We start from the raw sequence: 19,288 nt of genomic DNA on the forward strand, positions 1-19,288 counted from the left end.
TATTTATATTATAAATGTTTATATTTACAAATAGTACTATATTTACTATTATAGTACTATATTTACTATTATAGTACATGAAATATCTATGCATATATTTTATACATATATATGTACAATATATGTATTTTATAATACAATCTATATATATAAAAGCCTAAGTGACTGAACAACTGGATGACCAAACGACCAGTCAACCAGTCACTATGATGGGCACTGACCACCAGGGGGCAGACGCTCAATGCAGGAGCTGCCCCCTGATGGTCAGTGTGCTCCCACAGGGGGAGTGCCACTCAGCCTGAAACCGGGCTCTTGGCTAGCGAGTGCAGCAGCAGTGTCAGGAGCCTCTCCCACCTCCTCTGTAGGCAGGTGGTAAGGACCGAAGGGTCCTGGACTGCGAGAGCCCCGGACTGCGAGAGGGATGTCTGACTGCTGGCAGGTGGACATCCCCTGAGGGGTCCTAAACTATGAGAGGGCACAGGCTGGGCTGAGGGACCCCCCTGAGTGCAGAATTTCATGCACTGGGCCTCTAGTCTACACTAATAAAAGAGAAAGATGCAAATTGACCATACCTTCATGACGCTCACAAGCCAATCAGGAGTGAGTATGCAAATTAACCCAACAAAGATGGCAGGTTAATTTGCATATGCAGGCACCGAGTGGCGGGGGGCGAGGCAGGATGCTTGCATCATCGCCATGGTGACGACGTAAGCGTTCTGCACCTCCCCAGCCGCTCCGGGCCTCTGGGCAGCATGGGAAGGCGAAAAGGTGGCTCTGGGCCAGAATGAAGGCAAAAAGGCTGCGCTAGGCTGGAGCGAAGGCGGAAAGGCGGTTCTGGCTGGAGCGAAGGCGGTGCCAGCAGCCAGGGGAAGGAAGGCCCATTCTTGCACTAATCTTTGTGCATCAGGCCTCTAGTATATTATATAAGCAGTAAAAGCCAATTAGCTGTCTTCTGTTGACAGACAAATGTCACATGTTTTATTGGCTTTGCATGGCATAATGGTAAAGAATTAACACAGTTATGTAAATTACTAGAGGCCTGATGCATGAAATTTGTGCAAGGGGCTCGGCCCTCGCAGCCTCGGCTGCCTTGGCCCTAGCAGCCCTGGTTGCCTCAGCCCTCGCTGCCCCGGCTTCTTCCAGAAGGTCATCCAGATGGTTGTTCTGCTGTTTGGTCTAATTAGCATATTAGCTCTTTATTATATAGGATAATTGAATTGGAATATAAGAATAATAAATCTCTATAATCAAAGAACTCTAGTCCCATATTATGGCCTCCAATTTAGAAAAATTCCTTACCACAACAGTTTAACAAAATGAAGAAATTCAGACATTTGTTTTTATGATGTAACCCTGAGTGCTATTCTTAGCATATAATTTAATTTATAAATTGGGGAACTAAGCCAATGTTCCTTAATAAGTTTAGAGCAGAATTGGAAAAAAAGTCCCTGTGTCAATGAAATAATATTGCCACCAGACTAGTAAAAGTTGAAATACACATAGCACCATGCACAACCTAATATATCCACAAGAACAATAAACAATTTCTTGTTTTAATAATTATTAAAAAGCTATTCAATGCATGGCCTGATTTTATAAATCTCACATCTTTTTATTGTAACCTATATATGAGTACTAAGTAGCACATTGCTATTGATCCTGACCCCTCTAAACAGAACATTTTCAACTTTTGATTAAGTTTTGATTTTGTAATTGCCAATGTTGAGTAGTTTTACTTTTTTAAAATAGTATTGCTGTACACTAATGTGTCCTGAATTTTACAAATTTATGAATTTTGCTCTGTCTGCTAAAATCTAAGATTAAATTTTCTTATGTAACAGACCTAAGGTCATTTTCATCGAAAGTTTTTAGCTAGAGAAGCATTTTTCTACTAAAAACCTACCCTTGAGGCAGCATTTAAAATATTTTAGTTATGTATGTTAATCCTTACCCAAGGATATTTTCCCATTGATTTTTAGAGAGAATGGAAGGGAGGGGGAGAGACATAGAGAGAGAAACATCACTGTGAGAGGCACATGATTGGTTGCCTCCCAGAGCCAGGAATGAACCTGCAACTGAGGTACATGCCCTTGACTGGAATCAAATCTGGGACCCTTTAGTCAGCAGACCAATGCTGTATGCACTGAGCCAAACTGGCTAGGGCCGTTTAGTGATATTTTTATTGTTGTCCTGCTAATTGTGTTTTCACAATCAAATATGTCACAAAAGTCAACTAAATTTGCTTTTAAAACAGGTTTATAAAGAACCAAAAAGTCATTTGTTTAAAAATATTATATAATAGTGGCCCAGTGCACGAATTCGTGCACATTGAAAGGAAATTAATTAGAAGAAATATTTTAATATCGCTATTCGCCCTTTCTTTATAATAGAAGTGTCAACCAAATTCACGATTGACAATGACAGATGGGAACACATACACGTGCGATTGGCACCAGGGAGAGCTTTTTATGTATTGCACATGCGCAAGTCAACTTAGCCTTTTATATATATAGAATGAACTTGCTTAATTAGACCTGCTTTCTGATGTAGCTACACTTTTTCTAGCCCAGTGAAGCAACACAACTTCTCTATCAGGTAATTGTCAGCAACACAACAGTAAATATCAACATGAAGCAGATTATATTGTAGATCACTCAGGGAGAACAAAGGGTAAAATATTTAACTGCAGCAGTGTTTGACTATCTTTTGTGCAGTGAGAAAACCTTAAGTCATTTTCAAGGTCCAGCATTTCTTACTTCTTTTCAGTTGGGTAAACTTTCTAAGCTTTCTAAATCTCCATTTTCCGGCTAATGAAAAGAAAATAGGATTCCACTGAGTCTGCTATCTACCTACTCCAGGACTTCTGTGAGGATCAAATGAGATGAGGCACAGAAAAACACTTCACAGACATTTAGTTACAGTGTAAATTGTTTCCACCTGGTTATAAAGCAAGTTGTGTTCCTGGGCTAAAGAAACTATAAAGAGGCTAGTCATCACTAAGGAGGGAAAGCTGGGTGTTGCTACATGATGTCATTACCCAGTGCCTACAGCGACCATTTCTGGGCTGGGCTGGGCTATGGGCTGCATTTTGCTCCATGGGGTTTTAGCCCACGGGGTCTCAGCAGCGTTGGCTGTGATTTGGTGGTCTGTCGCTATGGGATGGTGGCAGGGCCTATGTCCCACATGGGGGAAGCCAAGTGTTGCTTTGTAGGTGCCATGTTGGCGGTGTCATTTCTCTGTGCATCATGGCAGCTCCTGCATTGAGTGTCTGCCCCCTGGTGGTCAGTGTGTGTCATAGTGACCCGTTGGACAGAGGGAAGGACACTTAGCATATTAGCCTTTTATATATATATAGACTAGAGGCTTGGTGCACGAAATTTATGCATGGGAGGGGGGTATCCCTCAGCCCGACCTGCACCCTCTCCAATCTGGGATCTCTTGGGGGATGTCCGACTTCCGGTTTAGGCCAGATCTCTGTGGGATTAGGCCTAAGCCGGCAGTCGGACATCCCTCTCACAATCTGGGACCACTGGCTCCTAACCGCTTGCCTGCCTGCCTGATCGCCCTCAATTGCCCTCCCCTGCCGGCCTGATCGCCCCCTAACTGCTTGCTCCCCTGCCGGCCTGATCGCCCCTAACTGCCTCTACCTCGGCCCTTGCCACCGTGGCTTTGGAAGGAATTCGGACGTCCAGAAGATGTCCAGTTGATCCGGTTTAATTAGCATATTACCCTTTTATTAGTATAGATGGCCTGGCCAGTGTGGCTGAGCAGTTGAACATCAACCCAGGAATTGGGAGGTCACTGGTTCAACTCCCTGTCAGAGCACATGCCTGGGTTGTAGTCTTGATCCCCAGTAGGGGGCATGCAGGAGGCAGCCAATCAATTATCTTTCTCTCCCATTGATGTTTCTATCTCTCTATCCTCTCTCTTCCTCTTGCTCTAAAAATCAATAAAAACATAAAAGAATTATATATATACACATACATTCATACATACATAATGTTTATAATATAGTAACAAGTTTATAAATCAAGAAATTTATTTAATTTAAAGAATCCCCCTTATAAATTTAGGCTAGAAAGCAAAAATTCACCTAATAACTATATTTTCTATTCACTCCTTCACTGCTTGTTCAATAATATTCACCAGCTACTTATTATGCAGGCAATGAGCTTTTCCCTATTTTTGGGAAGTTTACAAGGTAAAAGAATCAGTAAATAATCATAAATTCCGCATGGTAAATGCTTTTTGACATAAATATGTGCAAAGGACAGTGGAGGCAGAGAAGAAAGGATCTGTGATACTTTGGTATATAGTAAAGAGGACACGAGACTGTTAGAGAGAGCAGCTTAGAGAATATGAACCCTGAATTATAGTGTAATTGTTATGAACGTAATCTCTGGAGCTAGACTTCCTAAATTCAAACCCAATTCTTATACATCCCAAGTTCAACCTTGAACAAATGACCTGTCCTTTGTCTTGATTTTCTCCTCTATATAATGGACACACTAATAGTAACTACCTCTTAGGGCTGGCACTTATTTGGCATGCGATAAATGTTAGCTATATATAGTATTAACTTAGAAGGGTGAGAAGACACTCACTGGGAAACAGACATTCTATGAGGAAACTAAAGCATGTACAAAGTTACAGACACATAGCATTTCAGAGGCTATCGAGACTGACCTGCACATTGAATGGTAATGCTTTGGGGCAAAAGCTGAGACAGGAGAGATAAGCAGGGACTAGATGCCCAGGGCTTTGTCTCATGTGCAAAGGGAAACAGTCGATTGTTTTGATATAAGATAGATACCAGATATAAGAATTAGAAGCTCGGTTGAAAGGTCTGGGCTAGAGTTTCATCCTCTTTCACATGGCGGATATACATTTAAAATTATTGTATCATCCCAGTGAATTGACTTGCATCATTCTGCAATATACTTTTTAAATGCTTCTTGCTTTACTGTCTACTTTCTCTGATGTAGTATAGCTTCCTTAGCTTTCTTTCAATTCATGTTTGCATGCTATATTGTACAGCCTCTTCACTTTCAACCTTTTGCTACCTCAAAGAATATATTGGGATTTTGTTTTGCTTTATATTTCAGTTGGGGGATTTAATGTCTTTACATAGAATAAAATTACAAACATTATTGGATTTAAACAAACCATTGTTTTACTTGGATCCTGTTCTTACGTTTTTAAATTATTCTTTCTTGTCTTTTTAAATTGATCAGTTTTATTACTCTTTTAATGTGTAATTTTTAGAACATAAAAACCCTATATATGTCTCTTTGTGTATATCTTTTAAACATATATTACTTGTACATTTTTTTATTCTTCTTTTGGTGGTTATGTTAGAGATTACAATATTCTTGACTCATTTGAATCTAACTTAAAACTAGTCGTTTTAGTACTTCATGATAAGTCAAGGACCTTAAAACCTTTTAAATTCATTTAGCCACTTACTGTCTTTTTGCTATTAATGTTAATTATATTAATTCTATATCTATTTTAAGCGATAAAACATTTTCATTGTTTTCTGCAATGAGTAATACTTCCCATTGTTGTTTTTCTTCCTGAATTTCTGTGCTTCCATCTGGGATCAATTTCTTTCTTTTAGAGGAGCTTCATTTAGTGGTTTTTTATTTATTGCAAAACTTCTGGTAAAAACTTGTCTTGGTTTTTCTTAGAAAGGCTTTATTTTGTCTTAAATTTTGTTGGATAATTTTTTCTGAATATAGAATTATAATTTTCCATTTATTTTATTCAGCACTTTAAGATGCCATCTGGATTCTATTATTTTGGTTAGGAAAGACTGAAGAGTACCTTCTGTGCGGTCCATACTTTGGGACCCCCAACCCCATCAACATCCCATTGTAGAGTGCTGTGTTCTACAATGATCTATCCGTGTGTATGTGTGTGTGTGTGTGTGTGTGAGAGAGAGAGAGAGAGAGAGAAAGGGAGGGGGAGAGAGAGAGAGAGAGGCAGAGAGAGAGAGGCAGAGTGACTAGACGCAGTGATGGCAAACCTTTTGAGCTCAGCATGTCAGCATTTTGAAAAACCCTAACTTAACTCTGGTGCCGTGTCACATATAGAAATTTTTTGATATTTGCAACCATAGTAAAATAAAGACTTATATTTTTTATATTTATTTTATATATTTAAATGCCATTTAACAAAAATCAACCAAAAAAAATGAGTTCACTTGTCACCTCTGACACGCGTGTCATAGATTCGCCATCACTGGACTAGAGACTATTATTTTGGCCAGGATTACCAAATGATATGTGGTGTTTTTAATTGGCATTTCCCTTTGGTGAACAATTTTCATGTGCTTTTTTTGTCATATGTAAATCATCTTTGCTGAAATATCTTTTCCTATCTTTTGCCTGTTTTCTAATTGGATTATTTGTTTTTTCACTATTGGGTTTTGAAAATTTTTATATATTCTGAAAAAGTAGTCCTATGTGGTTTACAAAGATTTTCTCCCAATCCATAGCTTATCTTTTCATCCTCTTAAAGGCCTTTCTTAGCACAGAAGTTTTTAATTTTACTAAAGCCCGGTTTATCATTTTTTCTTTTATGTATCACGCTTTTGGTGTCAATGCTAAAGACTCTGCCTATCCTGAGGTATGAAAGAGTTTCTGTTCTGAATTTATATAAAAGTTTCATGGTTTACGTTTTTCATTTTATGTCTGTGGTTGTTTTGAAGTAATTTTTGTTTAATGTCTGAGGTTTAGGCCGAAGTTAATTTTGGCTCTGATGTCCAATTGCTCTGGCACTATTTGTTGAAAAGACTGTCTCTCCTTCATTAAATTGCTTTTGCACCTTTGGAAAAAAAGCAGTCGGGCATATTTGTGGGGGGTCTATTTCTGGGTTTTCTATTCTGTTCCATTGATCTAGGTGTCTAAACCTCCACCAATATTGCACTGTCTTGATTACTATTGCTTTATAGTAAGACTTAATTTGAGATAGACTGATTCTTCCTACTTTATTCTTCTTTCTCAAGATTGTTTTAGCTATTCAAAGGCCTGTGCCTCTCCCTGTAAACTTTATATAAACATTTTTATGTTGATGGAAAAATCTTGCTGAAGTTTTGCTAGGAGTTGCATTATACCTATGCATCAGTTTGGGAATAATTGTTATTTTTACTATGTTGAGATCTTTGATTGCTTTTATCATTTGTAACTTTTAGCACATAGATCCTATATATGTCTCATTGTGTATACCTAAGAGTAGCATTTTCTTTGGAGCCATTGGGTTTTTAATTTTGGTTTCCACATGTTTATTGTTAGTATATATAAATGTGATTGATTTTTTGTGCATTGTTTTTAGATCCAGAGTTTTTGCTGAACTCACAATAAGCATTCTAGAAATTTTTGTTCAGATTCCTTGGGATTCTTAGATACACAAATAATAGCAATTTCATTTTTTCCATTCCAGTGTGTATATTGTTTTCCTTGCCTATTCCACTGGCACGAATTTTCAATGCTATGCTAAATAAGATGAGAAAAAATATTCTTGCCTTGTTTCTAACCTTGGAAGAAGAGCATTTAGTTTTTTACCATTAAGTGTCATGTTAACCATGGAATTTTTATAGATATTCTTTATCAAGTTGAGAAAATCACCTTTAATTCCTTGTTGCTGAAGTGTTCTTATCATGAATGTGTGTTGGATCTTGTCAAATTCATTTTCTGCATCAATTGGTATGGTCATATCATTTTGCTTAGTAAATCATTTTTGAAATTTCAAAGTTGGCAAGAATGATTCACATGAAATGCCCTGGGACTAATGATACACACTTATGATGTCTTAAATAATACCAAAATAATCCAACATAAATTAAAAAGATAATACAATTATCATTATCCTAAATTCTTTATACATTGCATTGATCTTTTCCTAGTGACTTTAGCTACTGATTAGGTGCTAAATGACTTTTCTTTTAGTAAATTACCTTTCTTTCAGTGTTTTAGTTTTATGCTTCCCAATATTACCAGACTAAATACATATTGTAAGTTAAAGTAGGCTGAGTTTCAAATTAGGATATCTAAAATGAGTCAAATCGAGTGATGCTAGTAAAAACAAACCAATAAAAATTAAAAGAAAACCAGACAACTCATGTTACAAAACCATTAAGATTTTATTTTGCATAACATAAATATAACACCTAAAAGGTTGTATGTACTTGAGATTAATGAGTAGAATAATAAATACAATTTACTTTTAGATAAAAAGACAAATGGGTTCATGTGGAATTTAGCTGAATTTAGAAAACGAATTCACTGCTTTAGGGCAGTTGTATGCCTGGCTTTGAAAATCACAAGCTCTCTGTGGTTCACCCCCATTTCCCCAAGGCAACAGCTTACAATGCTTTTATGTCCTGCTTCCTGTGCATCACTGGGTTTCCTCCAGCTACTACCTAGGGCTGCAGCTGGCTCCTGGGAACAGGAAAATGCCTGAACTCAAGCCAATCTTTGTCCTAAGTATGCCAGCCATCTACCCTTTGTCCAAGTGGTGGCTGCCCAGCGATGGATAGAGATGCTATCCAAAAGGCCTCAATAAAATATCAGCCACAAAAATGTTAATTCTCAAAATAACTATTCAGAAATGGATATGACTCCACAAAGCCTTCGAGATGAGTTGCTTAGATAATATAGCCCTTTCTTACATTATCAGATTTATCCTGGCTTGAGCTTCACTCTGAAGTTTAATAATTAGAGAGGAGTAATTTAGGATTCAGTTACTGATTTTTAATTAAGTAGATCTTGACCCAGATCTCACTGCATACTCTGGGTTCATATTTCCAATATTTTTGTAGCCAACCATTTTCTTTCTCTGAAGAAGTAGTTCTTTTGCGGAAGTGTTTCCGACTTGGGGAAGAAGGTTAGAGTGACATTACAGAGTGTTTCTGACACAACTTGATGGATGGAGGAGCTGCTGATGGATGGGAGTTCACTAGTTGGTAGAAAATGTGTAGTAACAAGGAAGATGATGGATTTATGGTGCTAAACCATATGTCGAGGTTAGGATCTTATACTAGTTTTTTAAAAAGGAATTTTAAAATATCATTACAGCAAATAAATATTATTTTCTTATGTATGAAACTATTTCATAGTCAGAGTTCTCCTATTCTACTCAGCTATTGTTGAAATATAGAAATAGTAATGTGACAATAATACTTTTTGGTGAATAACCCTTCTTTTGTTAATATTCATCTTTATATTTCCCAAAGACACATGTTTGTATTTACATTTTGCCATAGGAAGAGCAAGAACACAGAGCATTTGTACTATGTTTAAATATAAAAATAGGGGAATATCCTATATAATAAAAGACTAATATGCAAATTGTCTGGGAGTTCCACCGGGAGTTCGATCAAGCGGCGGGGCTGCCAGGCCAACTGCCCACGGTCCCTCCTCCCGGCCGGCCCACTCCTGATCAGCCCCCCTCCTCTGCCCGCCCCCCCTGCCATCAGCACAGGCTGGCCAGACCCCACCTGTACACAAATTCATGCACCAGGCCTCCAGTACAGAATAATATTGAATGAAATTGAAAAAATGTTTTTTAAAGAGTGGGGTAATCAGAGCAATTATAACAATTTCCTGTATCATACAAACACCAAAAAGTGTTTACTCATGTGACTTTACTTGTTACTCACACATTTACTTCAATAATTTGACTATTCACCCATATAGTACTATATTTACTCATATTTATGTATAATGTGAATTACATAATTCACTCATATAATGTTTTATTTACTTAATTATTTGACTACTTTGGAAAGAATTATCTGTGATAATGTTAGCTTTTCACTTTCATTATTTTCTGTATATATTTTAAGAATTAAGCAATGTGCTTTATTACAGTTTGATTACTCAAACAAGCTACTTATTGTCAGTTATTGCCAAAATAGGGGTACATAACAAACTATCCAAATTTCAGTGGTTTATACCTAGAGCATTTATTTTTATCAGTCACTGGTTTGACTGCCTCTGCTCCCAGCTGCAGGTTAACTGTGGTTGGTTCCAGACTTCCGGCTGGGCTCATGTCTGCTCTCCATCCACTTTCTCTTTCACCAGCAGTCACCGGGGGCATGAGCTCTGGGTGAATCACAGGAGGACAAAAGGCCAAGCAAAAATCTCAAGCCCATTTAAGGCCTCTTTCCACTTCATGACCACAAAGATTCCAATGTCTAAAGCAAGTCATATGACCAAGCCTAACATCAAGTGGACAGAAAAATATCCTCCGCCATTCTAGTGCACTTCAAAGAGAGAAACCGATGACAGAGGGATTGAAGGATTAAGAATCATTCAATCTACCACTCAATCTATGCCAATATATGCCAATGATTTATGGATTTTTTGCTCTGGGGTTCCTTGGAGCTAGAAGGGTGTTTCTGTCTTATGACAGCAGTAGTAGTGGTGGTAGTAGTAATAGTATCTATACTTATAATAGGGTAATATGCAAATTAGGCAGTGAACTACAAGAGGCGGAGAGCTACAGGAGGGCGGGGCAGCGAGCTACAAGAGGCAGGGAGCTACAGGAGGGCGGGGCAGTGAGCTACGTGTGGCAGAGAGCTATGAGCGGCGGTGGGCAGGGGGGCCAGCTGAGGCAAACAGCAGTGAGCGGTGGGCAGGGCGGCCAGCTGAGGCAAGCAGCAGTGAGCTACTTGCGCACGGATTCATGCGCAGGGCCACTAGTTGTATGATTCTGCCCTTAGTAACTTATTAATAACAATAAACAAGTAGTGATAAAATATATAACTTGAATTTTTAAAAACAGTATTTAGTTTTTTGGAGCTGATGTAGTAATAGAATTAAGCCAAGCAGCATCATTTTCCTGTATGAAAACCTCCAAGTCTCTATTGCCCCTTGCTACCTCCAGCCCTGACTTGGCGATGTCCTCTTCCCTGGTGTCACCTCCTCCAGTCCTGTTCCCCTACATGTAAACACGACTACCAGATACAATTTTAGATCAGACTTGACTAGAGAGTACATTCTGACCCTACCACTCCTCTGACAAAAGACTTTCAAGTGGACCCCATTGTCCACAGAAAAAAAGTCTAAATGTCAAATTCTGTACTCTGACATTTGAGGCCTCTATAGAACAGCCCATCCTGTTTTCTAACCTTCTCATTATTCTCTTTCATGTACTCTGTTGTTTTCACAAACAGAATTTTGCTCTTCTAAGCATATAATAGAAATTCTTGTCCACTAACCTTTGGTTATGAGGTGCTGTCAGCCTGGAGTTGCCAGCACCAAGCCCATCTCTACCTGATCTTGTCCTATTTATCCTTCAAGACCCAGATCAGATGCCACCTCCTCCTTGAGCATTCTAGATCCTCACAGCCTGAGGTAATTTCCCCTTCTTGCTAAACTCATAGGACTTTCCTGCCTCCTTTATGGCACCTATCAGTTTCTAAATTGGACTCTCATTATTTATCTATTCATAGCATTGTTCCTGGACTACTATTCATCTTTTTCCCACTTCAATACTAAATATATTTCCTTCACTATTAAAACAATAGTTATTGAATTAATAAATAAATGTATCAATTCATTAATACCTTAAGTAATTGTTCTCCCCTGCTATGCATGTCAATAAGCTTAAGTGAATAAAAGCTGTGCAAACTCCAATTCTTTTTTTAGTTTGCAGGCCTATTTATATGAAAAGAATTATTAGAATTATACCATGAAGCATTGCACATTGCTTTGGTTTCAAAATAATTTTGTCCTAGTTACCACCATATGTGAAAATATCAGAAACTGGGCCTTTGGAAGAATTTCAGCTCCAGAAAACATCTGACTGTGCCTATAATCTATAGTTTGACCTGAGTTAGGAGCGGTGGACAAGGCAGTCTGACCTACTAAATCAGTGGTTCTCAACCTTGGCTGCACAATAGAATCACCTGGGAATCTTTTTAAAATCCTGATTTCTGGGCCTCATAGCCAAGGTTGAGAACTACTGCACTAAATAATGCCTCTGTCCTGAACAACACCATAGGTTGATAGCCTTTGCCTCTGAGGAGGGCTGCCATTGTGCGCATTTCCTGCCAAGCGCCAAGTCCAAAATCTTAGCGCCCCCTAATGTTGAAAGCAACCCTTTCACTATTAACAGCAAAATAAATGGAATAAGAATAACAAATGAAGACCAAAGTCAGTGAAATTTAACTTTGAAAGTAGTAATGATCTATGTTTGTGTAGAATGCAAAATTTATGGACATTAGTTCTAGTATTTAATCCCTAGTCCTCTTACAACTATTTTGGGCTTAATTCATCCTCACTATTTCTGTTGAAATTGTCCATAGTTTTTCTTCCTTCTTAAATATTTTCTGAGGCATTACTTAGGCTGTGGAGTGGATGAAACTAAATCCAATGTTCTGAGGATTTTCCATATTTTTTCATAGTAAATCATTTAGTCATCTCATGGGTACTTTTTTATCCCTCTCTTTTTAGTCTAAATTTCAAAATTTTTATTTCAAAGTAGACTATTTTCTTCACTAGTGGTCTTCTTCTTTAGCTCTTCTTTTTTTCTGGAAAAGGGAAAATTAAATTTAGAATGTGGTTTAATATAAACTGGAAGTGCTAAATGCCTCTCAGCCTCTTTCTGACAGATTATTTAAATAAAAGGTTTGTTGGGAGCCAATTTTCTTGGCATGTTGGGTAAATTCTTCATAAATTCAGTTTCAATTGGATAGTGTTCATAAAAGCAAAACATAAAAATAAAACATGTTCACAGTTTCCACCAGTTTTATTATGCAAAACACTATTTTCTATAAAATTGGATTTTTCAAGGCTAGAAAAAGCTTTAATAAATCACATCAGCAGGTCTAAAAATGCACAAAGAACCAACTCTGATTCTCCACTTTTCTAAGCAACTCTGTGTGAATGAGAAGAAAGGGATTGAGGGGTGGTGAGAGGAGTGGAGAGGAACTAGGTAATGAAGAAGTTAAGGCCAGTAGCAACAGCACCTGCACAAGCCCACTGAAGCTCAGGGAACAGTCTGACAATAGTTATAAACCTGTGAGAGGAAGTAGAAACAATATGATTTTTGAAAGCCTCCATGTGGAAACTAAGACCTGTTCCTCTCAGTTTCCTTAATGATGTCTTTATTTCGACACAGGGCCTCAACAAGGATGTGGCGGCTATCTGACAGGCTCCAATAGCACCTTTGCCTCTCCTGATTCTGATGCAAATGGAAGATATGACAAGAATTTAAACTGCATATGGTTCATAATTGCCCCTGTAAACAAACTCATTAAACTCACCTTCAATACATTTGCTCTGGAGTCAGCATCTGCTTTGCAAAGATGCATTTATGACTATGTAAAGGTAAGGCTATTATATTTCTTAACAGAAGTATTCTAATCCAGACTTTCATATGGTATATTCCACTTTATGCCATACAGGAGGTTTTGAAAATTGTGTGTACTGCTAATTTTTAAAATGTCCTATACTTCATTGATATAATGTACTAGAGGCCCGGGTGCATGAAATTCATGCATGGAGGGGGGTTGGGGGGTCCCTCAGCCAGGCCTGCACTCTCTTGCAGTACGGGAGCCCTTGGGGGATGTCCAACTGATGGCTTAGGCCTGCTCCCTGACATCTTTAGCACTGCCTTGGAGGCAGGAGAAGCTTCCACCACCACAGCTGCACTCACCAGCCATGAGCCTGGCTTCTAGCTGAGCGGCACTCCACCTGTGGGAGTGCACTGACCACCAGGGGGCAGCTCCTGTGTTGAGCGTCTGCCCCCTGGTGGTCAGTGCACGTCATAGTGACAGGTCATTCCGCCATTTGGTTGATTTGCATATTAGCCTTTTATTATATAGGATAATATAAAAGATGCTCTATCTCTATATCAAATTAATCTTTAATATGGAAGACTCAAAAAACTTTGGGTGGCTTCTAACATTAGCTTTAAGATTCACTGTTTAACCGTGTCTCATAAGGAGATGATCTGTGGAATAAGCTTGTACAGAAAGAGATACTCAAAGGACCTTTGGTAAACCCTGCATATAAAAAACAACCCCTTAATTTATCTATTTTATATCTATTTTATATCTAAAGTATATAGATTTACTTTCCATATTACCTTTAGATGTGGAAAATATCTTAGTTCCAAAATCTCATTAAAATCCAAATTGAACAGAATTTTAAAAGTCTAATCTGGAATCAGGATTCCGGGTAAATTGTCACAGGGGGTGTCTGGAGTTGGGGCCCCGAGGTGAGATTACCTTTATGTCAGGAGGGTATAGAGATGGTAGAGATGACAAGTCTGGTGCAAGAGAAACTTTTAAGTTCAAAATCACGTTAAACTTTAAAGAAATCGTGTGTGTGTGTGTGTGTGTGTGTGTGTGTGTGTGTGTGTGTGGTTTTAAACATGGAAGGAAAAAGTCAGAGGTGGAGTACACACTTGTGCCCTTAATTATATTCTGTCTCATATTTCACTGTGATAAGGCCCAAGCCTCAGAGAGCAGAAGAATGTCAGTGCTATTAGGAAGAGAACATGCTTTTTGTGAAGGATCGGGGCAGGTTGGGTCATAGCAGAGCAGACAAATGGCATTGCCTGTGGGCAGAGGATGGAACAGAGCTCCAGCAAGAGAACAGAGCAGAGGGGAGATAGCAGAAGAGCCCTTCTGAAATCAGGGGAAATGGTGCTTTCATTTAGGGGGACAGCCTGGAGCTAGACAGCCAGGGTCCCACTCAACTCCATGAAAGGTTCACAGTGAGGCAACTGCAGAACAAAAGACAAGAAACATGAGTCATGGAAAACAACAACAACCAGGAATGCACAGTATCAGCGACGTCAAGGAGAGAGCCTTTACCAAGGATGGGTGGTCAATGCGTTTAAATGGTAAATTAGAGGCCAGGAAAGGTTAAGATGAAGGAAAAACTCATTAGACTGGGTGACAACTTTAAATAAAGTATTGACACCGGAGCAAGATCAGAGGGAGTTCTTGAAAACCTAGAGCTAACAAGAAATGTCAGTTCAGATTGAATTGTTCCTTTCTGAAATGAGACCAAAATGGCTGGGAACAGCAGAACAGCTGATGTTCAAGGATGTTCAAGAGTTACCTTGATTTTACAGAAAGGTACCTTGATTTTACAGAAAGGTAGTAAGTGATAGAGACAAATAACATGCACTCAAACCTAATTTTGCCACCCTACAAATTTTGTCTCCTTGATTCTTATCACTGCATCTACTAAAAAACAAACAAAAAATCACATAATCATACCTATCTTGCAAAGCTATTTTGAGGATAAAGATCATGTATGCTAGACTGTTCAGCACTATGCCTGACATCTAATTTGTAAACAAATTTATTTCTTTATTTTCCCCTTTGTGAAATTACAGAAGGCATGAGGCTGTACAATCTCTTTTTCTTAAAATATTAAAAATAATTGATTTGCATTTACATTATTTTAAGTATAAATTCATAAAGGGTGTTTGGGCTTGGTTCTGCTGGGAAGGTTGATAGGATTTATTCTCAAGGTCCATTTCCATATAGGAGATTGTGATTTGATAATGTCATTAAAACAATAGTAACTTTAAGACAGAAATAGCAATATTGAAAACAAAGAGTTACTTTCTAGCTTTTAGATATAATAAAAAAACAATCTGTTCAGATCTACCCTTATTTTACTTCGTGGGAAAGCAATTTTCCTCACTTGGTAAATTTTTTCAGCTTATACGAAATGGGCAGATAAAAGAGCACCCTTTGGGATGGGAAGCCTGGAGGGGTCTTTATGACAGAGATTCTCTGTGATAAATGGGACTTTTGATTCCTTTTAGATTGTTTCTTGGATATTATAATCAAATCACTTTTGAGAAAAGCTAACAATTCAATTCTGTAGGTAGATATACAAGTGAAAACTTGCCAATTCTATTATTCATCTGTAATTATATAACTATTTTTTAAAGGGTTGATTTGGGAGGTTATTCAAATATGCAGTGAACTGTGTATGTCACTGAGTGGATGTGCTGACGTTAACATCACATCCATTCCATAAAGAGTCACATGGCATCATTATGTGCTGGGCATTATCCCCTGCACTCAAGATGTGGAAACGTAAAAATACAGTTCCTCAAGGAGCTGAAGAGTGAGGAGACAGGCATAAATCAGACAACATGACAAAATGACAAATATGGGCCACATAGGAAAGCAGAACAGAAGCGAGAATGGTTGATGTCATTTTGGGGTCAGGAAAGGCTTCCTACATGGGATGGCTGAGCTGGGCTTTGGAAGAAACATCACAAAAGCAAGCTTCCTGTGTGAGGCTGGCTGCAAGGAGAAGGCAAGTCAGAGGGGCTGCGAGCTATGCAGAGCAGGCCCAGCTTCTGGACACCAGCTTGCCGATTGGCTAAGACTCCTCTGTGGTGAGCAGTGAGTGAAATGGCAGAGAGGGCTCAGAACTGGTACCCTGGCTGACGCGTCTCTCTCAGGAAATATGGAACTAGCAGAAAGGAGATGGCTTCTTCCTAACATTCCCACCAATACTTTGTAATACTTCCTTGACTATTTAAAGACAGTCATCTATGCTATAGCCTCCCCATATACATCCTATATAATAAAAAGGTAATATGCAAATTGACCCTAACAGCTGAACAACTGGTCACTATGATGTGCACTGACCACCAGGGGGCAGGCGCTCAATGCAGGAGCTGCCCCTTGGTGGTCAGTACACTCCCACAGGGGGAGCGATGCTCAGCCACAAGCCTGGCTGACGGCTGCAAGCACAGCAGTGGCGGTGGGAGCCTCTCCCACCTCCTCACAGTTGGACATCCCCTGAGGGGTCCTGGACTGCGAGAGGGCGCAGGCCAGGCTGAGGGAACCCCCTGAGTGCACGAATTTTCATGCACCAGGCCTCTAGTAGTTTCATAAATCAATATAATGTACTAACTGCAATGAAAAGGAGAAATAAAAGGAAAGTATATAAAATAGTGCAGATTTCAGTGTTATCAATTCTCTGATACAACTACACTAAGTCAGATGATAACGTATTCAGATTCTTCTATAGTATGTGGAATCATGGCAGATATAAAAATTTAAGTTTAAACTAATATGGGTGGGTTGCATTTGTAACGTAAATGCAGTAGCAGTATCACCATCTGCAACATGAATTTCTAAATGATGGTAAAACTAAAATAAAATGGTTGTAAAGAAAACAAAAACTGCCCTTCAACTTACACAGCAACTGCATTTTTGGGAATTTGGTGAATATTAAAGCTGTGCAAAAAATATTTTTATGTTTGAATATTGAATGGGTTTAGGTTCTTGGATAAAATAATTAGAAACAGTTTTTTTATACACAAATGTCTGGCAGGACATTCAATAATGTTGGACATAGAGTAAACCTTCACTTTGCAGAACTCTCCTATGAATTATAAGATGGGATCCTGCCATGTGACTGCTGAGTGGTAAATGCCAGTTAGAGCGCCAGGTTATTGTGATGACCACAAAACACCACACGTGCTTCGCAAAGCACTCCTTAGGGAACAGTTCTGCCCCATTGAGAACATCTATCTTAACCCACTGGGCTTCCCCGTTCAGTCTGTGGTCAGCCACTGGAGAGGGGGTTGTTCACCTCTGGGAAGAAGATCAGCAATCTATCCAGGCATCAGGTTCCTATCCTTATGAGGCAGTACCTACTACTGTTCATTCATTCACTCATCCATTCATGGGATAAATATTTATTTGAGCACCCAATATGTTCCAGACACTATTCTGAATACTGGAAAAGAACATCAAGATAAAATACCATACTACTACTGGTAGTTATTCTAAAAATTGTGATGTAAAAATTCCTGCATTTATAGAGCTGATTCTAATTGCTTCTTGTGGCTCTTCCTGAGACCACTGGGACCAGGATGACATTTTCCCTAGAACAGTGATTCCCAAAGTGGGCGCTACCGCCCCCTGGTGGGCGCTGCAGCGATCCAGGGGGGCGGTGATGGCCACAGGTGCATTTGTTTTAACTTTTTTTGTATTACCTGTCTATTCTGAGTTCAATAAATAGTTTCATAATTTCAAACTTCAATGTTTCTAATTTACACCTTTCTTTACTATATTTTACGAAAAAGGTAGAAACATTAATACATATATCTTTCTGTTTAATTGCTATTCAAATTTTTAAAAAATTAATTTCCAGGGGGCGCTGAGTAATATTTTTTCTGGAAAGGGGGCGGTAGGCCAAATAAGTTTGGGAACCACTGCCCTAGAAGGTTCTGAAATGATCAAAGTTCAGCCCTAAACTTGAAAAGTCACTGTGCTCTGATTCCCATCCCAAATTTTGCCCTGGCATGTTGGCCCGTGGATTCTAACAGAGGCTTCTCAATGAAATTAAGGAATTTGTCAAGTTAAGGAATTTGTAAGAGGCAATGTAGAGATGCTCCAAATAAGAATATAAAAATCTTCCTGTTATCAAATTCCCAGGAAAATATTAAAAGATAAAGTCCTAAGAAAATTAGTGTCTGAAATGAAATTAAATGCGAAAGAAAGTCCACTATCAAAGTCTCTTGCCCTTTAGCATTAAAATTCACAGAAATTAACATTCAAACACTTCCTTCCCCACTTTCTTCTGGGCTCAAATTAATGGCTGGGTAAAGTGCAGGGTCTTTCAGTCGTTGTAGGTAGAGGCTGTCTTCCCCTAAATTATTTGTGCAATTCCTTCAGGATCTTAAGTAGATTCTAATGTGCTCCACTATCAAAGAGTTTTAAAAGCTGAGAAAAACACAAAGTTCTTCTCGGAACTAGTCTACATCCACAAGACTTAGAACATAACTTAAGCTCTGAGTCTGAAGCCCTGGTGCCAGGCCAAATATGCAATCAGCAGCAGCAATGATTGTGCAGGTCCCAAGGGCACCACCCCTGTCCTGGTCGGAATGTCCCCATCTCCAGCACTGTGCAGTGCGCCTCCTGTTGCACACTCTGGAGCCCCCTGCAGAAGTCCACAGTGGAGATTTAGCATTATCAGCGAATGGGATGGCAGACGAAAACATTTTGGCTTCGGCTACAAAGAGTCCAGGAGCCCATGCCAGTTGTCCAGAGGCCACAACCTGTCTATTTCTACTCAATTAAGAGAAATCTTATTGTGCCAGTGAATGAACAAATGCAAACATCAGCTCAAAGCCAGGCATTATGCAATTACCTTCCATCACTTTTACCAGCTACTTATTCAAAACCCAAATCAGATCTTATAACTTCCACAGGAGAAGATGCAAACTCCTTAGCATGAAGCACATAGAACTTCAGTCTTGTCCCAATGTGTTTCCCAACCCCAAT

The 19,288-nt window shown here is 38.9% G+C and overlaps 1 protein-coding gene across 1 annotated transcript in view; it reads left to right on the plus strand.

Annotated features, from left to right (window-relative positions):
- Positions 1-19,288, plus strand: part of CUBN (cubilin) — a 282,087-nt gene that overhangs the window by 244,431 nt on the left and 18,368 nt on the right. Inside the window, exon 60 of the mRNA XM_006093733.3 lies at positions 13,129-13,337. Coding sequence (XP_006093795.1) covers positions 13,129-13,337 — 209 coding nt within the window. The remainder of the gene's footprint in view (positions 1-13,128; positions 13,338-19,288) is intronic.

The sequence above is a fragment of the Myotis lucifugus genome, unplaced genomic scaffold, assembly GCF_000147115.1.
Source record: "Myotis lucifugus unplaced genomic scaffold, Myoluc2.0 scaffold_121, whole genome shotgun sequence".
In the NCBI taxonomy this organism is placed as follows: Eukaryota; Metazoa; Chordata; class Mammalia; order Chiroptera; family Vespertilionidae; genus Myotis; species Myotis lucifugus.